The 27,916-nt window shown below is 31.9% G+C and overlaps 5 protein-coding genes across 7 annotated transcripts; 4 read left to right on the top strand and 1 right to left on the bottom strand.

Moving 5' to 3' along the window:
* Window positions 1-1,138: 1,138 nt before the first annotated feature.
* LOC148192108 (SH3 domain-containing protein 1-like) lies at window positions 1,139-6,110 on the top strand. 3 transcript variants are annotated; one of them, XM_088100936.1, is made up of 11 exons: window positions 1,139-1,394; window positions 1,498-1,565; window positions 1,891-2,004; window positions 2,091-2,160; window positions 2,240-2,388; window positions 2,771-2,872; window positions 2,951-3,151; window positions 3,842-3,904; window positions 4,064-4,207; window positions 4,811-4,885; window positions 5,601-6,110. In XM_088100936.1, exons 2-11 carry the CDS (start codon window positions 1,506-1,508, stop codon window positions 5,709-5,711), a joined length of 1,089 nt encoding a protein of 362 aa, XP_087957062.1. In that variant the 5' UTR covers window positions 1,139-1,394; window positions 1,498-1,505; the 3' UTR covers window positions 5,712-6,110. The 3 variants fall into 3 exon arrangements, with proteins under 3 accessions (XP_087957062.1, XP_087957060.1, XP_087957061.1); XM_088100934.1 differs by having other exon boundaries at window positions 1,477-1,565; XM_088100935.1 differs by having other exon boundaries at window positions 1,474-1,565.
* A 1,056-nt stretch (window positions 6,111-7,166) lies between these two features.
* On the bottom strand, window positions 7,167-8,363 carry LOC148192107 (uncharacterized). Its single transcript, XM_088100937.1, has one exon. It carries the CDS (start codon window positions 8,125-8,127, stop codon window positions 7,423-7,425), a length of 705 nt encoding a protein of 234 aa, XP_087957063.1. The 5' UTR covers window positions 8,128-8,363; the 3' UTR covers window positions 7,167-7,422.
* Window positions 8,364-10,526: 2,163 nt separating this feature from the next.
* Window positions 10,527-11,159, top strand: LOC148192106 (uncharacterized). The gene has a single exon (XM_088100938.1). The coding sequence runs from the start codon at window positions 10,678-10,680 to the stop codon at window positions 10,981-10,983; it is 306 nt and encodes a 101-aa protein (XP_087957064.1). The 5' UTR covers window positions 10,527-10,677; the 3' UTR covers window positions 10,984-11,159.
* A 7,951-nt stretch (window positions 11,160-19,110) lies between these two features.
* LOC148192105 (putative serine/threonine-protein kinase PBL15) lies at window positions 19,111-22,333 on the top strand. Its single transcript, XM_088100933.1, has 5 exons — window positions 19,111-19,574; window positions 20,420-20,555; window positions 20,931-21,064; window positions 21,176-21,299; window positions 21,763-22,333. Exons 1-5 carry the CDS (start codon window positions 19,158-19,160, stop codon window positions 22,209-22,211), a joined length of 1,260 nt encoding a protein of 419 aa, XP_087957059.1. The 5' UTR covers window positions 19,111-19,157; the 3' UTR covers window positions 22,212-22,333.
* Window positions 22,334-23,822: 1,489 nt separating this feature from the next.
* On the top strand, window positions 23,823-26,140 carry LOC148192104 (LRR receptor-like serine/threonine-protein kinase FEI 1). The gene is made up of 3 exons (XM_088100932.1): window positions 23,823-24,108; window positions 24,739-24,872; window positions 25,445-26,140. The coding sequence occupies exons 1-3, from the start codon at window positions 23,838-23,840 to the stop codon at window positions 25,661-25,663; spliced, it is 624 nt and encodes a 207-aa protein (XP_087957058.1). The 5' UTR covers window positions 23,823-23,837; the 3' UTR covers window positions 25,664-26,140.
* The last annotated feature ends 1,776 nt before the right edge of the window (window positions 26,141-27,916 follow it).

Genomic DNA, 27,916 nt, shown 5'->3' with positions numbered 1-27,916 from the left:
GTTTTGCTTCCCACGTCAAAGACGAACGTCCACTCGTCTGCTGACACCTGCCTTCCACTATCTGATTTCCAAATCCTTGTTGTTGGACACCTGGCATCCGCTCAGAGGGGTTTTGGGTGCGTTTTAATGAGTCTGACAGGAGGGATTTTTGGGTGCGTTTAACGAGGTCTGACACATATATATTATAAATTATATAAAATAAGGGAAATAAATATTTTTTCATTATTTTTTTACAAAAATAATAGATAAGAAATTAATTTAACCAAGTGTATGGTATATATAAAATAAGAAATTTTTTTAGTATTTTTAAAATGAAATCAAATGTTTTCATAAACAAAAACAATCTAATTGATGTTGCTCTTTCTGATCAAGTTTTCTAAATGGTGGCTATTTTGATGGATTACTAGTCAAGTTCCTTTCTTGTGATTTAAATTAAACATATATTGTCATGGTCACAAGGTCTGAATTTAATAAACTAAAACTATACCTATACTTTTTCTTTTTTTACTTTCAGGAAATTTTAAAATCAGAAAGGCAAATTTTTTTATTGGGAATAAAAAGTAATCTTGACGGTTTTTTTTTTTAAATGGAACTTTACATTAAAAGCATATTTTATCCCAATGTAATATTCTTTCCTAGAAATTTATTTACTTCATTTAACCCTTGTCACTAAGAAAATCTTTTATATATTTGAATAATTGTTTAAAGTGTAATATCCAGAAGTGGTTTAACTACATAAACTTTTGTTTTTTTAGTTATGAATAAAAAACAATTTCTTTTTATTATACACATAATAAAAATAATTTTAATTTCCAATCATTTAATTTTTTGTGTATAGCACAGAGAAAAAGTATTTATGTATCGACTTTTTAGTAAATGCATGTGCTAAATAGTATTTTTTTGGAATGTAATTGATTTTATTAGAAAAAAAGTCGTTTTAATCCATTTAACCTTGTCAACGGAAAATCATTTATTTAAGTGGTAGAATTGTAAAATATAGAGTTCGAGTTTGGCCGAAGAAAAATATTTTAAATTATAGTAATAAATTATAACATGGTCTTATTTGTTCTTTTATCTTTCATTTCTATAATTAAAAAAAGAAGCAAAGAAACATTTTTTAACTAGGTTTTCGTCCAAAAGTCAAGCGCGTGTCCGTGTGCGGTGCTGCGAAAGTCTAAAAAGAACGCTTTTTTGCCCCAAGATTCTCTCTCTCCTTTCTCCTACAACATGATTCAGTTTTCACTTTCATACTCATAACTCATTCATTCAATTATTATCACAATTTCTCTGTTTTCTTCTGTTCTCTTCTCATAACTATTCCAAAGTGGGCACCTTTTTATTTTTTTTACTTCCTCTCTCTATCTAGAAAGACCCAGCCAGCCAGGTAGTTACAGGTAATTATCAATCCTCTTATTGAAAACCCAATACAAGACTATCTTTTTCTGATGATTTTCTGTTTGGACTGCAACAAAGTAGCTGTTTTTATTGTCAATAAAGGGTGAAGAATGGATGCTATAAGGAAGCAAGCAAGCAAGTTAAGGGAGCAAGTTGCAAGGCAACAGCAGGTCATTATCATTCCTATCCATCTTTTTAGATGAAACTGGAAATTTCTTTTGTGACTCTTTGGGTTATGAGTGCTTCTGTAGCGTGGGATCATAATATCAATTTTTTTTTTATTTCACCATGAATTTTTAATAGTGGGATTTTGTAGGAAATGATAATTTTTACTTTTGGTTTGATTTGAAGTGATGGGAGTGGGAACCTTAAACAAGAAGTATTTATTCTGCGTGTTTGTTTCTATTGGTTGTATTTGGGTTTGGTTTTTCTGGTCAATCTAGTGGTTTTATTTATTTGACTTTGGTCTTCTACCATGATGTTGTTGTTTTGCAGGCCATACTTAGACAGTTGGGTCAAATTAGCAATGAACCGCTCATGACTGATGAATCTGAAATTGAACGTCACCAGCAGCTTCATAAGTTATACACTTCCACAAAGACAGCTAAGGTGCTTTTGTATTTTCACTCCATGTATCTTCTTTAACTGGTTCAGCAAACTTTTTTGTCATGTTTTTAACCTGTGTCTTTCAACAGCATTTTCAGCGGCATATTGTTCGAGCTATTGAAGGGTTCATCTCAGTTAGCTCCAAGCAGATGGAGATAGGTAACTTTTGCTTTTGGCCTTTTGCACCTCTGTTATTTTGGTTTATGCCTCAGTTAATATTTTGTTCTCTGTGATTCAGTGAGGAAGTTGGCTAGGGACTGCTGTAGGTATGGGACCGAGAATCTTGGTAGTGGTTATCCCCTTGCAAGGGCTTCTCTTCAATTTGGTAACTCGTATGATATGATGGAAAATGAGAGGGAGACTTTGCTCGGGATCTTAGGTGATCAGGTAATCTTTTGGGGACTTTCTTTTGTACCCTCAAGTATAGTCTTGAAGAGGTCATTTTGTGAAATATAGCCTTTCAGTGAACCATATAATATATATATATATATATATATATATATATATATATATATATATATATATTAATTTTTCAATTAATATTTTTTAGTGTAACATTATATCTAACTGATTTACTGGTGGTTGCATTTCTGCATAAATACTTTTTGCCAAGATTAGTACATTGTACATGGAGTCTGGAATTCAACTTCTCCATATTTGTATTAGGATATTAGTTTTTTCTTTGTTTGATAAAAACAAACATAAAGACTAGCAATCATGTTCCATCCCCAATTTTCTTGCTTCTAACTCTGCTTCAGGTTCTGTATAGATCTCTGAACCACTGCGGGCACAGATAACAGGAGCTCCTTTGGAGGATGCACGCCATCTCACTCACCGGTATGATAAACTTCATCAAGAAGTAGAAGCACAGGTAATAATCTACTGCTACAATGGCATGCATGTGGTGGTATGCTATGCATGATATTTATCATAGATATCTTCTCATCAGGCTGCTGAAGTTTTGAGGCGTCGATCAAAGTTGAGGAATTCTTCTGTTTCTGCAGAGAGTTCTGCGAGGCTTCAAAATGCAGAAACAAGGTTGAAAGAACTTAAATCTGCCTTGGCAGCACTTGGTAAAGAAGCTACCGCTGCGATGTTGTCCGTTGAAGAACAACAGCAACAGATGACTCTCCAGAGCCTTCGTACAATGGTATTTCTAATTCCTTGTGGCAGTTACTCTCTTGGCAATGTGATTGCTGATTGGACTTTAATGTGCCTGACTGGTGGTTGACAATAAAATTTAGTATTATAGTATTATTATTATATATAATATAAATATAGAGCCAACCTAATAATTCATTCTAATATCAACTATATCTGTTGGATTCTAACATATCCACAGGATTCTAACATCAATATTTGTTGTTCATACAAGAGATGATGTTACATTTACAAAAGTTGTTGCCATTGACCAGAGGGTGAGCCTTAGTGCAGCCCTTGTGACCTAGAGGTCATGGGTTTAAATCCTAGGACTATCTCTACTTGTGGTTGTGTGGGTAGGACTTGCCCACAACAGATCCCACTAGGTGGGAGTCTTGTACTCTTTTTTACTGTGCCATTGACCAAGTTGCTTCCTATATGAAAACTAGGATAAGAAAAGAAAATATCTTTACACTATACTTATGGTTTGGTTGGTTATGAACTAATTAGATTTCTTGACATGATGATGATTAAAACCATAACGACAATCTAAATTCATTATAGTAACTGATGTTTGCTTAACTGAATATGTTGGTTGTGTTATTTTCTGGTTAAATTTTGTGTTGTATGGTTCTTGAACCTTGAGGAAATCTTCCTCCCCTAAACCTATTCTTGTTTCATCTGTTCCCCCTTATGGCAGGTGGATGCAGAGAGAGCCTATCATCAACATGTCCTTATTATTCTAGAGAAAGTATATACTGAGGTCAGTCGGCACATAGCCTTACTCTTCCTTCAAATCAGAAAAATAAATAAATACTAGTTCCTGTGCCCATTCTGTATTCTGGAATATATTCTAACCATTATTTAGGTTACCGACCAAGTTAATAATCTGGATCCTATATTGGATGTCATGTGGAATTAGATAACTGAGGAGAGACAACCAAAAGAGGCTACATCAATTCCACTGCCAAGAGATGGACATAATCAACCTGCAGATGAGAATACTGCTTCAAATGGCATTGATTATAAACACAACAGTCAAACAGGCGCCTACTTTTTTGCGAAGGTAAGTCATGTGTGAACATATGAATAATACTATCTCTACATATTCTTATAATGCACAGCTATATTCTTGCAGTTCACTGTAACTCAAGATGAGACCTACATTTTTTTTTGTTTTAAATGGTACCAATTTCTTATGCAGATCTTCATATTACTATTACTAGCTAATACTGATTTTTCCTGTATCAGCATATTTGAATTTATGGATATTTGTTACATTATATATATTTTAAGCCATAAAGTATTTGGCTTCTAACTCCAGATACCTCTTTTCATTATCAAATTGTCATATACTTTTTGAGGAAGGTACTGCTGAAAACAATATGTGTAAAATAATGAATGTTATGAGATCATTACATTCACGTTCATACACAAACATTGACGATTCTTTGTGCAAAGTATTTTCTGCTAATAATAGTGTTCTTATCTTTCCCAATTATAGCATAATTGTCTCACCTGAGGTCTAGGACAAAGAAAACTTGTACAAAATAAAAGTTTGTCTCGTCATATGATATAATCCAAAATTTGTTAGAACTCAGTGCCGTGCAGTCTTCCATTTATGTTAATCTTCTAGACTGATTTATGTTCCTCATTATCTGTCTTGTAGGTGGTACATCCATTTGACGCTCAAGCTGAGGGGGAGTTAAGCCTATCAGTTGATGATTTTGTTATAGTTCGTCAGGTATTTCTTTAAGAACTGTTCAGCTATTTGTGATCCATCTTCACTCGTACTCTACATAAACAGACCCTTTGTAAGGTTACTTTTAAGCTTGTATAAAGAGCTAAAGATGGACCTTTTTTGCCGTTGGTTGAACTTGTGATTCATAAAAGCATTTGGCTTTTGATGCAGAAGCAGAGGGGCAAAGTAGAGATATCATTCAAATTAAATCAAAATTCACTTGTATAAAATATTTATTCCAAGATAAAATTACCAAAAGTGAATAATCTTTTGAAGTTAATTTATTTATTTGATTTTCATACATTCAACTGCTCTAATACCTTATATCTGTTACTTAAACATAAGAAATAGATTACTGAAATATTGAAGCTTTTCACCACTATATGTTGGTAACATGCAAATACTGGCAACACCTTTACTCCTTAATATATTATTGTGCCGAAGTGTACAATATGCATCATTTTCATACTTTAGAGATCTCACATTGAGTATAACTAATTTAGTCTAAAAGCTTGGGCAGTTCTTACTTTACTAGTTGGTTTTATGGAGTCAGAATCTAATTTCGACTAAGACCTTTTGTTGCCACACTTGATTCAGTATTTACAGAAGATATTGCGATTTTACCTTTTCAGACATTAAGTTACAGTCTATATTGCCAGTACCAGGCTAACTGATTTGAGCTGCCTTTGTCTTGTCCTTTCGGATGTTACATTTGCAGGTTGGTCCAAATGGATGGTCAGAAGGAGAATGCCAAGGCAATGCTGGATGGTTTCCCACTGCTTATGTACAGAGACAGGACTTGATACCTGCCAGTAAGGTACCAGAATAACGTCACTCAATACCAACATTGGTCTTTTGACTAGGTGAGGTGAAAATTGTATATTACACTCACGGAATAGGTGCATTTGAAAAGCCATAGCATATGCTTGCTATTATTTTTGGGTGGTTCTGTCATCTGTGCAGTGTGTTGTATATGTGATGTGAGCATAATTGCAATAGGAAATAGCTGTTTGAATATGTAGATTGATATATTATATGCATTTTCTTAGACCCTTGTGTCATTCTAAGGAACTTAGTTTTGGAGATGAAAAGCTTAGTGAGGTGGCTAAATATTATTTTTATGTGTCCATATTCTATAGGATTGTTTGTAATTCTTAAGACATGACAACAACCACTGTATTAAGAAATCTTCCGATTTATCTATATGGAAAAAGTAGTTTATTTTTTAGTTGCATGATGTCTTTCTAGTCTGGCAGAAATAAATTATGGGCCATGTTACTGGGACCCAGAAATTTAAATGGTGTTAATGGATTATCTGAAAACTAAATGAAGGTTTAGACAAGACTAGAATCATAGATTCAAATAAACTGGATTTCACACGTGTTAGCTTACAAGTTACAGGATAAGTTCCTGAAAGGTTTATCTTTGCCCTGAAATGCATAGCAGTTTCTCTATCTATATGTTCTCACATGTATGCAATACCTGCATACTCGAGCACTCAAATAAAGTTACCTGCGCTTGACGGACTGAGACAGCTAATAAATTTGGATTCATTTGCAGCTTGTTGTTTAATATCACATATTGTATCTGTACCATTTATAAAATCAATTTCTTATGCTATAACATAAGTTCTAAATATAATTACTGTGGTTGAAATTAATTTAAACACACATTCCAACCAAAAGCCTTCGGCTGATGTACTTCTAGCCAAACAGGTCTCTTTGGACAGAAAAAGAGAGCAGAAAGTCTGATAAATTCATAAATGGTTTTCTTTTTCATCGTGTTAACTTCCAAGAGGACAAAGTTAAACTATCAAGAATGTTTAGATAATTTCCTTGTAAACAGCACCTCCGAAATATGCCGTATGGCAACAGTGACATGACTTGCCATCAAAGATGAGATCGAGTATAAAAATAAATAAGATAAAGTTAAGAATGTCATGAAAGGCATATAATATTGTACTTTTATTTCTATTTACAATTTTTTTAATGTATATAGCAAAGGACAGTATTAAAAAATAATTGTACATAATCGAAGTCCCCCTACCCACAAACTAGATTGAAAATCAGTGCAATATATATTTTAAAGTTCATAACGACTCAGAAAACTAAATTATGCTTATGGTTAATCATATAACCTTGACACATAAGATTGAAGTCCAAAACAAACATCAAATTGGAACAAAGAATATTACACCACTTAATCTGCGACATATTACCAATCTGCAAACTATAGTAAAGCCACGAATAGAGTAATATAACATCTAAAATACACCAAATCGAAATAACATTGCAAAAAAAACATCTCTATTATCATTTGTATAAACTCAATACAGCCAAATGAGGTAATCCACACTAACTATGTAAAATCTTTATATTGATGCAAAGTATAACAAACGCAATATTGGGAACAATATGCAAAATGAAATTGACAGACCCACTGTCCCCCCCATAAAAACAAGGCAACAAATACAATTTTGCTTTTCTTTTATCTGAACATCAGAAGAGTAAAGTGATATAGAGACCCCAAAATTCAATGCTTCAATCACTGAGTTCATCATCAATGTCAGAAGCGTTCATTCTTGCAGATGCTAGCTTGGCCCACTGCACGATCTTTTCAGCCTCGCGGCTAACCTTCTCTTCTTCCTTCATCGCCTTCTTCAGCATCTTCTGCTGCTCCTTGATGGAGAAGCTTCCCAATGAAGACAAAATCTCGTCACCCCAATTCTCCTTACTTTTCTTCTTCTGCTCCTTCTTCTTGGGAGAGCACCACAAGCAACCCCTCCTCCGAGGAGGCGAAGGAGAAGGGGAACTTGAAGACCGCAAAGGAGAGTGCTTTTTGGAACCGTCCTTTTGCGCCGGTTTGAAAATGGAAGACATGGAACTTTTCTCAGAGGAAGAAGGGGTAAAAGGGGGCGAAGAAACAGACTCATCTTTAGATTTTTCTTCCACTCCCTTTTTGTCATGCGAAGAAGTGTACCCAGAATCTGGGTTCTGTTTGGAGGGCGAAAAATTGAAACTTGCTTCGTTTCTTGAAGTGGGGGTGGGAAATGTGCGAGCTTTGGTTGGTGGAAAGGATTTGAGGTTGCGGAAACGGGTTTCGAGGTGGGAAGGGAGGACGGAGTTGGTGATTCCGGCGCAGTTGATGGCGGAGAGTTGGTCCAACACGCATGCATCTTGGGCCAGTGAGATAATTTCTTCTATGGCGGACTCGTTGTCGGTGTCGGAGAAGTCGTAGAAACCCATGTTTTGTTGGGAATGCACTGTGTTGCTTAAGGTGAGTGTGTGTTGTTGTGTAAAGTCTGTGTGAAATGGAAAAGAGGAAGAAGAGAGACCGTAACAAGAGCGTGACGAGGTTCGGTTGCCAACGGCTAATTGGGCCGTTTTGGAGAGTGGGGCCACGCGCGTATTTTTGGGGACCCACTACTTCACATACTGCCTGTAGATACGGATACGTGGCCTTTTTTTCTCCTGAACACTATGACTTTTTATTATTATCTAATTTTACATCTTACAGTAATGAAATTAAAAAAGTATTTATGTTAATTACAGTTATAATGAGTAATTACATTGAAGAGTTAATGTGATTAAATTGATGTGTTATGATTTAATTGACAAAACTTACATTTATATATTGTTGGTACCGTTTTCTAATTGATGATATATATAATGAAATTGCTGTACAGTTTTACTACAACCAAATATTTTGTTCCATTTCCTAAAATTTTAAATTTAATAAAGTTCCTAAAATTTTAAATTTAATAAATAGGAATTCAATTCAAGTGAAAGTGTGAAATATATTAATCTTTAGTATGTATACTTTTTTGGAGATAAAAATGTAATGTTCATGGTGAAAAAAATGTAATTTATTTTAGAAGAATGAAAATTTGACATTAATGGTATATATTCTTTGGTAAAATAAAGAAATAGATAAAATAGTAAATATAACAAGAAGTATAGAAGGAAGTAAGAGGAAATATAGAATTAGGGTGGATGTAAAATTAGAGTTATAAAACAATAGAAATGGTGATGGAGAATAAAAGTAGAATTATAGTGAGTGTATTATTTACTATATCACAATTTACTTCCTTTATAAATATCTATACCATAAAATTAAAACAATTATTTGAACAAATTTTAAAATATTATCATTAATTAAATATCAACCTTATTTTTTTTAAAGGTACCTTTACTTTATCACTGATATTCTAAATATTTTCTTCTAATATTCTTAATCATATTTAAAAAAAAAAATACTATCAAAATTCAAAATAAAGTTGCCATGAAAGATCTTTTTTCTTCTTAAAATTCTTAAATTATTTTCCTCTAATTTTAAAAAATTATATTACCCAATGATAAACCAGGTAAAATACCTTTCTAACCTTTAATTTTATGAAGAAAAATATAATTTTACCGTCATTATTTAATTGGTATTAATAATTTTGACGTTATTATAAATTCCTTTTGTATCAGTAGGGACCGGACGTCAAACAAACCGGACGTCCACATAACCATGACGGGCCAGCCATGCTACCCTTCTGCTCGCTCTGGAGGGATCGGGCATCGAATAGGCCGGACGACTTCATGTCCATAATCACGCGACCTTGCCGCTCTCCATCCGGATACACTACAACTCATGCGAGACCGCCCGCTAACCAGATCGCCTATATGGACCGACTGGTTGGAAGGCCAAACTTTGGGAGACCGCCGACCACATCGTTAATTAATCAAGTTTAAGGTAAGTAATGGTTAAAAGCTATTGGGTTGAATTTTGGGCCGTGATTAACTTTTCACTAATCCCAAGCCCATAGCAAAAACTATAAATACAGATCTAGGGTGAGTGGTAGATAAGTTGTATTTACTGCACATTTATTATTGTTCTATCGAAAAACGTCATTGCTCTCAAACTGACTTTGACACACGCAAAGGAGGAAATCAAGGAGTAAGGAGTGAGAGTCAGACAGTCGAGAGGAGAAGGATGTGGAGGCATTGGACGACTGAGCCCCTACAACCGAAACACTTTTTAATTAGTATTAGTACAGTAAATTGTCTATTTCTCAACTTTATTTCTTCTCTTAAAAATATCTACATTTTTAATTAATTAGTTAATTTTAAATATATATTAATTTTTCAAATTTTTAACTGAAAATCTCACACATATCTCACATCAAAACCAAAAGTAAATAAAAAATGTTCAACTATTTTTTTAACTTAAAAATTAACTAAATATCTAAAAATGATCGACTGTCACACTTTATTTTCATATTAGTTACTTTGTCGTACTAAAATATGATTATAAAACATAATTTTAAGCACCAGATTAATTATTTATTTTAAATAAAATAAATATACATTTCACTTTTATTGAAGTAGGTTTTATTTTAATTTAAGTAGGTCTCATCCTTTCATAGTATCCATATAACTCTTATAACTTATGTTTTATTGACGAATTCTTATAAAAATGACATTTTTATAAGTTTTCCTTTAAACCTTAATTTATTTAAATTAAATGAAATTATATAAATATTTTTAAGGACTTAAGCCCCTCATCTTAAATTTAAAATATCATTAATTTAAAAAGTAATCCAATTCCATTCAAAGAGTACTATTCAATTTATAAAAATGAAATTGCTTCAAATGGGTCCCAACATCTCACCCACTACCACATATGAATCAACCAAAACCAAGACATTCTTCAAATAACACCTCATCTCAACAACTCCACAGATTTTCACATTCTTCAATCATCTGAACTTTAATTAGTTATTCAACAAATTCTGTCACCCCAAGAATTTGATGATGGAATCAGCATGTTGTTTTTGCTTCTTCTCCAGCAAGAAGAGTGTTGTTGATGGAAGGAATGGCAGAAGCAGTTCAAAAGACGTTCAGTGGGAAAAGAATGATGAGATGCTATCTGACAGAAGCACGTTTTCTGTGAAAGAACAAGAAAAGAGATTGAAGAAAGCTTTGGAAGAGGAAGAAAAGGTTAGCAAGGAAGCAGAGAGGGTTGTCCAATGGGTCAAGCAGGAATCAGCAAAAATTCATCTTTCTGCAGTCAAAACAGTTCTTAATGAACCCCAAAAAGAATCAAATGTTGTGTAAAAGATAATTGTCACTTTCTTTGTTCATTCCTTTTCAGAAATTATTGTACATGTTTCATAGTATTATGGTTTCTTTGTTGGGTGCCTTAATTTTCATTTTAGATCAATTTTTGTGTCATACATAGCTGAGATTTGTCAAGTTTAAATTGGATCGTTTAATAATTTCTGGTTTCTTTAGCTTCAAGTTATGAATCATTGGTATTGTAGAAGGAACTGTTGAAGAAAATATGCCTGTTGACTTTGTCCACAAAGGACTGTGTTGGACTTTTCAAGAGAAAAATCTATATGCATGAAGAATTGAAATTAGACTTTTATACATAATTATTGGTGAAATTAAGAAAGGTTAAAAGAGATACTATCTTAATTTCTCTCCTTTTGAAATCCACTTTTTCTAGCTAGTATTGTGATTTTATAGTTAGTCTACGATAAATTTTTAAAATAAATTAAAATTTGCCAGCAATTTTATTCAAATTAAATTGGCTAAATTTTTTTTATAAATTTTAGCGTGGACAAAAATAATTTATTCTAATATAAATTCGGTTTATTTAAATTGAATTCATGGTGAACTGTTGTTCGTTAGTTTATTTATAAATTCTAAATATTAAATTATATTAAAATATAAAAATGTTAAATATTTTTTATGTTTAAATGTATTTGGATTGTATTATATTTTTGTGATTTTAGATTATATTTAAAGTTTAATACATTTTTATTAAATTTTAATTAAAAAAATTATAATTCTTATTTTGGGATTGAAAAAAAAAACTGTATTTATAAGCTCTAAGTCTATGATATTAATGATTCAAATGTATATATTAATTGTATTTTAACATCAAAAGTATAAATTGACTTTTGTTTATTTTTAATTTTCTTTTTCTTTATAATTATTAAAACGAGACATTTTAAAATTTAAATAATGGTTATAAATAAAATAAAGAAAAAATAGCAAAAAAAAGAAAGGAGACACATAATATTTTAGTTAACACTCAATTTTGTTTGGAAAATATAAAAAAATGAAAAGAAAGAACATTATGAAGATGTAAACTTCTCCTTGTGTTATGATATGTCAGACACATCATACCTATTAACTATATTCCACGTCATGAAAAAAAAAGTGCAACACATTGCTGTGACAAATCTACGACCAATTTTGTTTGGATAATGATTAAAAAGAAAGAAAATCCAACACAGAAAAAGAAAAGTACAAAAGCAAAAGATAAACTAGAGCAATGTTCCCTCCCCTCACCTATTTCTCCTCAGATTTTATACATTTATCCTTCATTTATTAAATTCAAATGAAAATTAATGATGAGTTAATAATTTTGTAACCACCAACAACCCTCCTAACCACCAACAACCTTAAATGTCAATTGATTGTATAAATCCTAAATCTCATCTGTTATCCTACATGCATCCTCTCCCCTCTTCTTATTTTTTGACTTTCATTATTCACTTCTTCACTTGTACTGTTAAATTGTTTTCTAAGTTCAGAATTGTAAGATTATACAGTAGTGGTTGTACCCGTGCTGGTGGTGCTATAAGAGGAAGAAGGCAGTGCTGGTGGTGCTATGGACGGAGGAGGAAGAAGGCAACGAGAGCTCACGGGGTTAGTATATTATTGAAGTAAACACCTTAATCGTCGTTGGAGATGCGGTTAAGTGTGGCACAGTTCGAACGCCGGTTACACAACGCCGAAATTCAAATTTCAGCTCACCTCAACCGCACTTCGAACTGCAGTTTAGGGGTGCTGCACTTCCAAGTGCGGTTTCATTGTGTGGACTTTTTTTTTTACCCAGGCCTACAATTTCACAGGCTTGCTTATGATCATTTGATGTTTATTTGCACATTACATTCTGAATCATCTCTCATTTTTGTTGTTCGTTTATTGTGATATTATAGCTTATGCTTGCTTATGATAATTTGATGTTTATTTGGACATTGCATTCTGAATCATGTCTCATTTTTGTTGTTCGTTTATTGTCATATTATGGCTTATAGTATGTTTGAGTATGTTTGGCATCCAGTTTGATTTACATCATGCGAATGTTAGATTGACAATAAGTTGATAGCAATAAGTTTCAAAAGAGACCTAAGTGTAACTGTTTTGTTACCATTTTTTATCTTGGCTTCATATCCAAGACTCCTTTACCTAATGTCTATTAACTTTGAGTGTTGAGATACCTATTTATATGGCTTTAATCTTTAGATAACATGCTATAGTCATGTTAGATTAGATATTACAAATACATTTCCATAAGGTTACTCATCTTCATTATATTTCTTACTCGTAAATTTGAAGCAACTAAGCAAGATAATCTTCAACTAATTTTTTTTAAGTAGAGTTAGAAACAAAAGTTCATTTACCAAATTTTGTTAGATTTTTAACATATTAAAGTTATTTTAAACTATATTTATATTAAACTATATGTTAACACATATAACTTTGATTTTGTTATACGTGTTAATGAATTATTATTTCATTTAATTTTTTATTTAGTATTTAGTTTATAAAAATTTTATGTTATATTGTATTGTATCTTTTTTATGTATTAGTTAATAATTTAAGTGTTTGTTTTATGTAATAGTTAATATTTTGTTATGAACTTTTTTTGTTATTCATTTTTCAATGTTTTATACGTGTTAATGATTTGAAGTTATATTTAATTTAGAATAAGTTTAATTTGGTAATTTTTATTTAAATTTTAAATGCTTTCCTTAAATTTTTAATTATTAGTTGTTAAATTTTAATATTGTAATGCTTATTGTAGGTCGTATTTAATTATATAAGATGAATAACTATCTATTTCTCAATTCTCAAATAAATTCTGATTTTATGTTGAAATTTTCTTCTTTTCTAAATGAAGTCGGTAAGGGTAATTACACAAATAAGTTTTCCACTAATCAAATCTTCCCATCACGCATCGATTTAATTGAATGGGTTCGAAAGATTGCATTCAACCTTGGGTTTGTTGTCGTGATTATAAGATCTGACACAACAACTAGTGAAGCTGGAAGAAAGACATTCATTGTGTTAGGCTATGAAAGGAGTGGGAAGTATAGGAAGCATAGGAAGTATAAGCCAGATGTTCAAGCTAGTGTGTCTGGCACAAGAAAATGTGAGTGTCCGTTTAGGTTGAGGGGTAAACCTAAAGGACACGGTTGGGTGTTAAAGGTTATGTGTGGCTATCACAACCATGAATTAGCAGAGACTTTGGTTGGTCATCCTTTCGCGGGGAGGTTAAATGCTGTTGAACAATCAATTTTTGTTGACATGACTAAGAGTCAAGTTAAGTCCTCAAATATTCTTTTGACTCTTAAAGAACATAATGAAGATAACATGACGACTATACAACAAATATATAACGAGATACACTTACAAATGATCTTTGAGAGGGTCGAGAACTTAAATGTAGCAATTGATGATGTTGTTAGATAGAGACAAATACATATAGAGAAGTAGATGTTTGGACGATTCAGACATAGTAAGTGACCTGTTTTGGACACATCCCGATTCAGTGAACCTAGTAAATTCATTTAATATCGTCTTCTTAATGGATACGACGTACAAGACGAACAAATATCGTCTTCCGTTGCTTGAGATTATAGGAGTCACATCCATTGGATTGACATTCATAGCCGTCTTTGCATTGCTTTCAAGTGAATGCCAAAATAATTTCACTTGGGCATTGGAAAAGTTCAAAGGATTACTATTGACATTAGAGGACGGTCCACGCGTTGTTGTCACTAACAGAGACCTTGCTTTGATAAATGACATTAGCAATGTCTTTCCTGAGATGTATCAGATGCTATGTACATTCCACATTATGAAGAATGTGAAAGCGAAATGCAAGATGTTAATGGATAATGTTTAGGCATGGGATGTGTTGATGGAAGTGTGGGAAAATGTGATGGATTGTGACGACCAGTCGATGTTTGGTGCTTATGTTCATCGTTTTGAGTATGCCTCTACATCATGACCTCTATTTTTTGATTATGTGAGCAAATGCAACATGCTGGGTATAATGTGTAAGCAAGGAGGTGTCACGTGGACCTCCTGGAAATCCATCATCTTCCTTTTCATCTTCTTCCTCACTATAGTCATCCTGTTGTTGAACATCCTCCTGCTCAACATAGTCGTCCTCACCATATCTCTCTTGTATAATTTCGTCATGCTCCTCATACTCATCCTCATGAATAATATCCACACGATATTCTTCTACGCGTCTTCTACGAGCAAATGCCGTAGGTCGTCTCCTTTCATCGTGAGATGAAGATGAAGGCTCACCACGAGAAGATGAAGCCTCACCATGAGAAGATGAAGCCTCACTATGAGAAGATGATCCACCGTTCTAACCATTTTTATTAACCAATTATATTATTAACAAATGATATAAAAAAATTACATAATAATAAATATTGAAACAAATAATAAATAATCATAAAATAAAAAATTAATAATAAAATAATGAAGAAAAAATTAATAACAACAAAAATTACTTAATAAATATTACTTAAATAATTAAAAATTATAACAAAAACATTAAAAATAAAAAATAAATTAGGAAACCAAATAATAACTCAAAAATAAAAAATTTAACCATAACAATTATTATTTAATTAAATAAATCATTTTAAAAAATTACAGATTAAAAACAAATTAAAAAACAACTAAAATAAAATTAAACAACAAAATTTACATAATGAATAATATATAACATAATTTTAAGTAAAAAAAAACAACAATTTAAAAAAAATAACAAACAAATCAAAAAATGAAAAGATATTCCAAAAACATATTAAATATTATGGTTTAATCCTTTTCGACATCCCTATTTATGTACGAATGTCTCAATTGGGTCCTCGTTTTCTAAAGTGTATCAAAATGGTCCTTAATTTTGAAAATTGATATCAATTGAGTCCTTTCCGTTAAGTTGGCTGGACGGCGTTAAAAAAATTGATGAGTGGATGCTGAGATGACGAACGAACGCTCGTCCACCAGCGAACGAACGCTCGTCCATCAGCGAACGAACGCTCGTCGACCACTGAACGAACGGTCGTCCAGTGTGGAACGAACGGTCGTCCAACAGTAAGAGGTCGACGAGCGTTCGTTCTCTGGTGGACGAGCGTTCGTTCGCTGCTGGACGAGCGTTCGTTCGCTGGTGGACGAGCGTTCGTTCGTCATCTCAGCATCCACTCATCAATTTTTTTAACGCCGTCCAGCCAACTTAACGGAAAGGACTCAATTGATATCAATTTTCAAAATTAAGGACCATTTTGATACACTTTAGAAAACGAGGACCCAATTGAGACATTCGTACATAAATAGGGATGTCGAAAAGGATTAAACCTAAATATTATTTAACCATAAAATATAAGATATAAATAAAATTTACAGAATATATAAATATAAAATATTAACAAAAAATTATATAAAATATTAACCAAAATAAATTAAATATACTAACATAATATTTCATACATATATTTTTTAAATAAATTTAATACTATAAATAAATATCAAAAATACAAAATAATAAATAATATAAAGAAATACAATTTATAAATTTAAAACAAATTTAATTAAATATAATAAAGAAAAATAAAGTAATAAAAGAAACTCTAAAAACGCAACCGCTCATCCGCACTTCCAAGTACGACTGCATGCAAAAGAGTCGAACACTAACCGCAGGTCCAACTGCGGTGGCCCATCAACCGCAGCTCCAAGTGCAGTTCCCATCCCTCCCAGCCGCAGTTTCATGTGTGGCAGCCACACTTCCATGTGTGGCGGGGCCTGATCTGCAATTCCAAGCGCGGTTAAGGTCCCAATTTTTTCCATTATCCTAGATTAACGCAGATCAAAAACGAAACAAAGAGATAAAAAACGAAACAAGCACAGATCAACGCATATCAAAGACATATTCTATAATAACAATAGATCTAGCATTTTATCAAACTCAAGGCATCATATACTCTGTTATATCATACAATGACCTTAAGGAAATCTGAAAAAAAAATCCAACCTAGACGCCTAAAACTTAAAGTGAACTGTCTGAGGAGAAGAAGATTTACACTGTTGCACTAAACACCACACAACCACCAAATCAAATAGTATGGGAGGAAGTGAGGACCACTCCACCAGAAGAAAATAAAAACAAATGAAGTTGGTGATGAGGGAAGAGGGGACGACAACCAGTACAGAGGAAAAAAAAATGTAAGCTTGATATAAATTGCGGCAAGGAGACAAGGAGGAGGAAGGGAGGAGAAAGGAGTGTAGGTTTAGGATTCTGAAATGCGTAAGGCAGAGGAGGGTTGATGCTTCTTTTATCATTGAATGGGTCAGCTTTTTTGAAAGAAAAAGATTTTTTCTGACAAGGGTACAATTGTAAATAAAAAAAGAAGGAAAGTGCAAGGTAAAGTGAGTGAGATGTAGGGAGAACCTCTCTGATAAACTATTACCAACTTGGCATAATAAACTTTATCTTTAATATTTTGATTTATCCAGATAAAATTGAGTGTTATGACATTTAAAAAGTAAGATTCCTTTTTCTTCATGTGTTTTTTCTTTTCTTGTTTTTTAAAATTTTTAAAATTTTATTTATTTATTTGTGAATTTGAATTTGAATTTGATTTTTTGAAAATTTAATTTTGATAATAATAAAATGGACAAAAAATTAAGTATGTAATTTTTATTTTGACCTTTAAATCTGCAATTGTTCAAATTTAATCTTTAAAATATCATGATGAATGTAATTTTAGTTCTTATTGACACGTTAATGCATTGTGAGTGACAACATAACCTATTCATCGTTCTAACTTATAATTTGTCACTAAGTCTCATGTCATCAATTAGATGTAAACAAATACATTTTTTTTAGAAAATGGACTATAAACTATTAAAAGAATTAAAATTCCAATAATTTTCAAATGTGGGTTTGTTTAGAGAGTAAAATAACACCATCATAAAACTATAAGATTAAAAAGTTGATTTAAGTTTTTTTCAAGGGTATAAACACAAAGCAACATTGAAAGTGATTCAAATGATATGACCAAGTTTTCAAAGTTTTACAAAATTGACATCGGACTGATGAATGATTTAACTTTTTATCTGGTAGTTGAAATTGGTGGTGATGAGTACGTAGCATATATACTTATGTGTATACCTCATTCACTACCTAGTTTTCTGTTTACTATAATATTGACTTTTTGGACCAGCTTGTCGAATACCTTATCCAGCACTTCAACATGCAACTGCTCCTCTTCACATTAATTCTTGTATTTCTGAATGAAGACACAAATTGATGTCATTCCCTTCGTCACACTGTTCTCATTTATACGTTACTTAGGTTACCAAATCATTATATACTCTATTCAATTACATTCATTAACTTTTCTTAATCACACCTGTTAACATAAATTATGCATCAAACTTAATATGTTCTCCTCATGGAACAGATAAGCTTCTATTATCTGAATTATTATACACCATAATTAAATGAATCCTTATGCCACCTAGCTATGATTATAGTAACTAGTGACTATTGTAATTAATTACCATATATCCAATATATTATATATGTTTTAGATTTTATCGACAATTATAGTTAAAATTAATCCCGTACATTTGAGGTTTTGTCTGTTTAAAAATTTTAAAACTTCCTCACGATCTTGTTTTAAAAAAACATTTCAAAGAGTATAAAAAAGAAAAAAGTATTTAAATGGTCTTACCAAATATATATATATATATATATATATATATATATATATATATATGTCTTACCAAAATATATATATATATATATATATATATATATATAATATATATATATATACTTTTTACATTACTCGAAACAATTAAGGAAAGGAAAAGGAAGGTGTGTGGCGTGGACCTATATAGTAATACTACGTACAAAAAGACATTGGTGTATTGTGCATGAAGACACGACATAGATGACAAATTAGAGAACAAAACAACTTACACATAAGTAAACAAACATATGGAAACAAATAATAATGTCTGCAAAAATTACTAGAGTGGTTAGAGCAGTTGAAGAAAGAATATATTTTCCTAAGTCTCCATCAAATGTAGGAAAACTTTACCATATATTGTACAATATTCTTGGTACTTATATTTTGCAGAACATCAGAATTCTTTCTCACAAGACCTTAACTTAGGAAATGAAGGAACCATCAAAGGCATGGAGACCCTTCACTGCAAATTGCTGCTCCACAGAGGACCAAACCGTGTTCAAGAACTTCAGCAGGTGCAAGCCTTCACGTTCTGACTTGTCAAAGAACATTGCTCCTTTGCCATCGTTCAGGAGGCTCTCCTTCTCTGATCTCAGTCGTTCCTCGTCTGTGCGAATCAATGAGGATCTTGCACAGTCTTTTGGGTCGGATTTGTTTGATTTTCAGCTGAGTGAGCTGCGTGCCATAACTCAGAATTTCAGCAGCAACTTCTTGCTGGGAGAAGGAGGGTTTGGAACTGTGCATAAGGGCTACGTAGATGATAATCTCAGGCTTGGTTTGAAGGCACAACCTGTTGCTGTCAAGCTTCTTGACATTGAAGGCTTGCAAGGACACCGTGAATGGCTGGTGAGTATCACATTTATTCTTCATTAACTATTATATTATGTTTTTACAGGAATTCTTTTCCCTCTTAAACTTAATTCATTACTATCCTTAACCTATTCTAAAAATGAATTAATAAAGTTCATTACTAAATCATATTTAACCCACCACTATTATATAATTATCTTAAACACCATTCTTCAATTACAAGTTTATTTTTTAGTGGTGTTTCATCTTTTCTTTCACCAGATTCAATTTGAATATTAACTCGCTTGAGGAAAAAAGAAACCTTTAATATATTCATGTAATTAAATTTACTAGTCATTATCAGGGTCGTTTAATTTTGGTGGTGTAGTTGTTGGAATCAGAATCTTGGCTATTTATTTTTAGGAATGAGTGTGATGCAACTAGTGGGAGTTGACTAAACCCATCATCAACTCATTTGATTGGGCATCCAAAGAGAAAAGTCAGGGAATTTTATACTAGCTTACAAGACTTTAGCATTGTCCTGCACTATTATTATATCATTTTTGTGTTCATATTTTATTATTTTGATTCTTGAAGGATGGATGCAAGTCAATCGCTTATAGTACAAGAAAAGTTAAATAAATTAGTATATATACTGTAATGTATAATAGTCTGCAATGACCTTTATTTATTATATCTGAGAGAAACTAGAGTAAAGAAACAAGGATGATCCTATTAGATGTCATAAATGCATGGGACAATTTTATTATGTTCTTTGTTTTTATTTTTAATTTATCAAATTTCCATCAATAGTGAAAAGAAATGAACTGTTTTGTACTTATTTTTATATTGAAATTTGGGGAATGAACCACGTATAAATGAATAATTGCATTGGATTGCAGGCAGAAGTGATTTTTCTTGGGCAGCTAAGACACCCCAATTTGGTTAAGTTGATTGGGTATTGTTGTGAAGATGAAGAACGATTACTTGTCTATGAATTCATGCCACGAGGAAGTTTGGAGAATCACCTCTTCAGAAGTATGCATCAAAATCCTTGTACATTTTTAACTTGTTTGATTTTCACTTGTTACTATTTTCTGTGTTCTAAAACAGTTTACTTGGCAAACAATTTATCATCCAAATTCTGTTAAATTATGAAAATTGTTTCCAATGCAAGTATTTAAAAAACAAAACTACAGAAACAACTGGGAGATGTTTTTTAATCTCTTCAAGTCCTCTCTGTTCTTATGCCGAAGAGACAAATTCTTAGAAAACAGAAATGTGTTCATTTCATATGACACAATACTTGCAATAGTGTTGAGGTAACAAAGAAATTTGAGAAAGTAGAAATTTGTTTCTGAAAACATTAAACAAACAATGAGTTACTCAGTTACTCAGTGCATGTAATTGCAGGGCTAACATCAATTCCATGGGGGACAAGATTAAAAATTGCAATAGGAGCTGCTAAAGGCCTTTCCTTCTTGCATGGAGCTGAGAAGCCAGTCATTTATAGAGACTTCAAGACTTCCAATGTTTTGCTTGATTCAGTACGTGATCAACTACCGATCATTCTCTTTGTTATTGATTAAAACTGTAAAATAACACAACAAACTAAATCCAATGAGTTTTTATGCATCATCTGCTTCTGTTTAAAATAGGAGTTCACAGCAAAATTGTCAGATTTTGGACTTGCTAAAATGGGGCCAGAGGGATCCAACACACATGTTTCAACCAGAGTAATGGGCACTTATGGATATGCAGCACCAGAATACATCTCAACAGGTAGGACTAATAAATCTAATCTGTACCTATTTTCTGGCATGCTTATTACTTCCATAAGGAGGAAAAAAAAGGAATTCAACTAATAACTGCTTTCAATTGGGGATAAATTATTATATGATTTACAATCATGACCAATCTCCACATGGCATGTTGATAATTCTTTTTGGAAAATTGAAAATGTTTGGCACTTAAAAATCTGTGGGATAAATCAGTCCTATTACATGTTCATTATTTTTAAGAAAATTAGTTTTAAGATGAGGTTTGCATACACTTTTATATTGTTTACCTCTAATCGATGTAGAATCTCCAACAATTCTTTACATAGTTTGACATTTACTTTTTGTTGATGAGAACTAAGTTTCATGTGGAGATTGGTCAAACTATGTGGAACCAACCATGTAATAGTTTATTATCAAATTTGGTATGTTTTGCAGATTTTAATGTAACATATGATTATTTACAGGGCATTTAACAACCAAAAGTGATGTCTACAGCTTTGGGGTAGTCCTGCTAGAACTGCTGACAGGAAGAAGAGCAACGGACAAAACAAGACCAAAGACTGAGCAAAACCTTGTGGATTGGTCAAAACCTTACTTGAGTAGCAGTAGGAGGTTGAGGTACATTGTCGATCCAAGGCTTGCAGGCCAATATTCTGTGAAGGGTGCAAAGGAAATTGCCCGTTTGGCATTGCAATGCATAAGTTTGAATCCTAAAGACAGACCAAGAATGCCAATGATTGTTGAAACTCTTGAAGGCTTACAACAGTACAAGGACATGGCTGTTACCAGCGGACACTGGCCAGTGTCACAAAAATCTACTAGGAATAAAGTCTCCAACAATAAGACGAATGTCAACACTAGAGCCGGTGCAAACCACAAGCAACCATCACCAGTTCTGAGCAAAAAAACTTGATTGCTACCTTTTAGAAGATTGCTTTTTAATGAAGTATCATGTGGTGTAAGAGTAATTATCAAGCCACCCTATATATATGTAATTAAATGTATAAAACATAAATGCAATATATATTGAGTGTAGATTGAAATCTTCCTTTGACAGTTCAGATTTCTTCTCGCCCATCACAATGAATATCAGCTAGCTTTTTAAATCAACAGACAACATAACTAATTTCTTCAAGTCAAAGCTTTTCCATGTGATTTACAGATCAAGGGAGATTCCAAGAGCATGTAAATGTTATATACTCAATGTTATATGCAATGCTTGAGAAGAAGAATCACCAAGCCAGAAAGACGAGTAAATTTTCAAATGTTTTAGGACTGGACAAATCCTACAATTACGTCACAGATTTGACTAGCATTAATATATTCCAAAATTGGAGAGAAGGGACCAAATTATGTACGCAAATTGCAATAACCCCATCAGGCTCAGCGGCTCTCCAGGAAGCACATGTCACAAATCTAATATAAAAATAGGCTTCTTTACAGAGTTGATAGAGTGATAATGATAGAAAGTTAAAATGATCATGATAATTATAAGCGTGTAACAACTTCTATGACACAGGATCCACCCCACTTTTTTACTAGGATATGCTATTCAAGTGATGTAGAAAAAATAATGTGTGAATTTCTTAAGCTAGCTACTCTGCTTCAGTTTGTTTGGCATCAGAACATGAAAAGTTCTAAATTACAATAAGAACACGTTGTAAATTTATAATTAATCACAAGTTGTGGTTTCCTTCTTTCTACATAAGATAAAACTTAACCAGGAATTCAGCATGTTAATAATGACTCTAAATTTCTCTCAAGTCCATTCTGGCATGAGTGTGGATGTTAAATAAGGTTCCTGATTCGGAAACCTACGAAACCTCGGCCACATGAATCCCCTTTTTTCCCTCTAAAGGGGCGTGAGAAATGCAATTAAAGTAAAATCTAACTANGAAATGCTTTATAACTAGTTTTCCTGGAAAAGGGTTCATTTACAGGAAGCACGATCTGTCCTTCGATCTGTCCTAAAAAGGAAGTTCCATTTTATTTAATAGTCATTCCTTTGGACTGAAAAATATAAGTAAAAGGTTTGGTGGACTTAAATATAAGCAATTTTAAACTAGTTGAACCCTATTTAATGTCATTATTCAAAAAATACTCTTAAGTTAATTCAAATGTGAGCAGCATCTTCAAAATAAATTTGATTATGGATAGTTTGGAGCATGTAGTTCTTTTATTATAAGATATCAAGAAAATCAAATGAACTTAAGTAATTTCTTTAATTAGTGTTAAATTATGTATTTTTACATATATTTGAGCCTAAAAGCGGTATTTCTTAAAGGTATTAAATATTGCTCAATGTGGCTTTCCTTGGTTTCCAATACAATGCATTATTCTTTTTAGTTTGTTTAATTGGATATATTTTCTAAAGCTTTGTTCATTGCTGAAGTGTCATACAGATACTAATATGTTTGAAGTGGATGTTACGTTGTGTTGTGTATCGATATCAACTATAATCATTTCAGAAAACGAGTTTTCATTTTGAACTTACATTTTCACTTGATCTTATCTTTGATTAAATCATTTTGGTGCGATAATGATGTTTTTGATGCATCACACAGAAAGGGCTGAGCAACTAGACTGGGATTCACGCTTAAATATAATCATGGGTGCTGCAAAAGGGCTTGCTTACTTGCACCATGATTGCTCCCCTAGGATTATACACCGAGACATAAAATCTAGTAACATTTTACTTGATGGAAACTTGGATGCTCGAGTATCTGATTTTGGACTTGCCAAACTTCTGGAGGATGAAGAATCGCACATCACCACTATTGTTGCTGGAACATTTGGTTATCTTGCTCCAGGTAAGCAATGTAGAAGTTCTGATTACCACTGGGGGCATGGTTGGTGGTATTTAGCATTTAAACTATTAATGAAGTTCTTTTGTTGTTAAGTGTATGTGTATAACTAGTCACTAGGATGTTTTAAACTGCATGGACGTGTACTCCGTTATCTCTTTTGTCATGTAGCATTTGTATGAAGAGAGGTTGCCAGTTCATATAACATAATAATTCACATGACTATCTTTCTGTAGTAAGTGGATGCGAAACTCTATATGATGGGGTTTATGAATAAATGCCTTAGTGTTAAAATGTTGCTTCTGTTATTAGAATATGGGTGTCAAACAATCAAATTTTGTTCCTACTCTGTTTAGAAAATAATTTGAATAAAGTAGTGCATAGGATTGAATTCACATAAGCTCCATAGTTGTGGGGGAAAAAGTGAAAATAAAAAATAACATGGACTTTCTCTATAGGCTAATAATAGTGCAAGTTAAAAGTAAAAATTAGAAAAATTACATAAGAAAACTCCTAGAAATTAGTTTTTGCGTAAACTAATTTTATCTATGGAGAAGTTATTTTCAATTTTTCTTTCATTTTTCACTCCTTTTAACTCCATGGTTGTCTAACCAAGCATGTGTTATTTCATGGCAGAGTATATGCAAAGTGGCAGAGCAACTGAGAAGTCTGATGTGTATAGTTTTGGTGTGTTGACACTCGAAGTGCTGAGTGGAAAGCGGCCAACAGATGCAGCATTCATTGAAAAGGGTCTCAATATTGTTGGTTGGGTATGTCATTTACCTAAATATTAGATTTTAGTACAAGTTCTGATCTCCATTTTTTGTTTTGTTTTTTAATAACTAAATATTTAATTCTTTTTTTTATATAAACACCCATTAAGGTATCTATTGTTAACTTAGATAGTATAACACGTTATGTTGTTCAATGGGTTTCCTTATGGCTGCCAATATAATCAGCATACAGTGGGTTGAGTGAGTAATTGAAATTTATTGTCATCTTGTTGGGCTTGGCTCTCTTAAAAGGTATCCCACACTTAGAGAGTAAAGTGTAGAGTGATAATAATTCACTGGAAAATCAATAACTGAGGCTTTTAACAATTTCATAATTTGTTCAGCATATGCATAAATTTTACCACTACCAACGCATTGTTTTCTAATAAATGGTTATCACTCCGCACAATACGCTTTATAGTGCAGTGCACTTCAGAGGAGCCAAATTTTATGTTTTAGTATATACAGCTGCTGCGTAGTTTTTAGGTGATTATTAAGCAAGCCGATCATGTTGCTATTCCAATGTAATGGATCACCACTCCAATTCAACATATTTTCTATCTTTGCAGTTGAATTTTCTAATTACAGAAAATAGGCCGAGGGAAATTGTTGACCCACTATGTGATGGGGTGCAAGTGGAGAGCCTAGATGCCTTGCTCTCTGTGGCTATTCAGTGTGTCTCCTCAAGTCCAGAAGATCGACCCACTATGCATCGAGTAGTGCAATTGTTTGAATCAGAGGTCGTAACTCCATGCCCTAGTGACTTCTATGATTCCAACTCCGATTAGAAAGCTTGCAAAAACAAACTAAAAGCATGCTATTGTGATTGCATCCATGTCACTGCAAATTACTTGAAAGTCAGAAGCTATGAAAGAGGCTCGGAGTCTGCAGTGTCACTTTTCATCTCGGTTGCATTCATTCTTAACTGGAATTTAGTGAAAGAGGTCCTTCATTACACCACGTCACGATAGAAGTTGTGGTTCCCTGTCACATGTCATCATTGGACATGTTCAAACATTTCTAAGTCTTTGTGAATGGAGTTGCTTGTGTTACTCGATCGGTTGCCGTTCCAGTCTTCCCCCTTGTGTTGTTCTTTTACCTTTTTATTTTTCCCCTTTCTATTTGCTAGCATTGTAATCTTTGTTACTATTTGTTCACTCCAATTTAAGTGTATATGAATGTGTACAAGTGCAGATGGCTTACAATTGCAGGTGATTCTTGTGATTTATTTTTGTAATATATGTCCCATAAAAGAATTCATCTAACTACTGTGCTTCTCACCTTTCAGGTTGGTCTAGTGTTTTACATTTTTTTTATCGACTTGTGCTTGTCTTAAACTTACTGCTTTGGACCAACGTTCACTCTCTATTGATTAAAACAAAAGGTAAATTATCAATTGATTCTTAAATGTGTGGTACATTGTTAATTTAGTGAAATAATAAAACATCTTAGTATCTGACTATGTAAAATTTACAAAAATGATTCCTAATTATTATAGTTTAATAATAAAATAGTATACCTGTTTCTGTTAAATTAGTTTTTAAAATTATATTTTAACAATGAAATACTTTTTTAAAACTTAATAATGCGAAGTAATTACTAATTTGTTATAGTTCTAGGAACTTAAATGAATTTTTTAAGGAATACATATACACTAGAGGCGTTCAAAAAGAACAAATTATTTATTTACAGTAAAGCTATTTAAACTAATATTCATTCACCGTGAAAGAAGATATGCAATACTATTTCTTAATCAAATTAGATTACGGATCCCTTAATTTTTTACGATAATTTTCAAGAATAGGCCAAATTATTATCAATGCGATGTAAACTTATATATATATATATATATATATACATATACACATATATATGCATATGTATACATATGCATATATATATATATGCATATGTATACATATATACATATGCATATGTATACATATATACATATACATATGTATACATAGACATATGCATATGTATACATAGACATATGCATATGTATACATAGACATATGCATATGTATACATATACATATGCATATGTACATATACATATGCATATGTACATATGCATATGTCTATGTATACATATGCATATGTATACATATACATATACATATACATATACATATACATATGTATATGTATACCTATATGTATATGTATATGTATATGTATACATATATATATGTGTACATATACAATATACATATGTGTACATATACATATGCTATATATATATATACATATATATATGTATATGTACATATGTATATGTCTATGTATACATATGTATATGTCTATGTATACATATGTATATGTATATATGTATACATATGTATATGTATATATGTATATGTATATATGTATATATGTATATGTATATATGTTTACATATATATATCTATATGTATACATATAGATATATATATATATATATATATACATATAGATATATATATATATATACATATATGTATATACATATATGTGTATATATATATATATATAAAAGGTTACATAAACAATATAAATTTTTATAAGCGTTTTTTTTTCACTTTTAATTAGATAATTTTATTTTTATTTAATTAAATAATTTTATTATTTGATAAAATATATAATTACACATTTTTTTTGTCTAAGAAACTAATGGAATGTCTCTTAATTTACAAATACTTGTATATTTTCTTAAATTTTATTTTTATATTTTTAATATAAAACATAATTGGTGACGTGTGGAAGTACATGTATTTATGCAGTTATATATAACTATGAGAGTAACTTTATTTTAAAAAAAAGAAGGTAATTGTTTTTATCAAATTTATGTTATAAAGATCTATGAGTTAATGTTTTAAGTCGTGAAAGAGAAAGAATTTTAGAATAGCCTTTCTTTTGAGTGTCATAAGGAAAATGATTGAAAGTAAAAGTGAAGGATATATTATATGTTAAAACTTTTATAAAATCTTTTGTCCCACTTAATGCATTTTCATCTGTTCTTGTACACCAGTATTTTTCTAAGATTTTTAATCTTAGCA

The sequence above is a fragment of the Vigna umbellata genome, chromosome 10 (assembly GCF_029865625.1).
Source record: "Vigna umbellata cultivar VRB3 chromosome 10, Vumbellata_1.0, whole genome shotgun sequence".
Taxonomy (NCBI): Eukaryota; Viridiplantae; Streptophyta; class Magnoliopsida; order Fabales; family Fabaceae; genus Vigna; species Vigna umbellata.
This window is presented reverse-complemented; position numbering and strand designations above follow the sequence as displayed.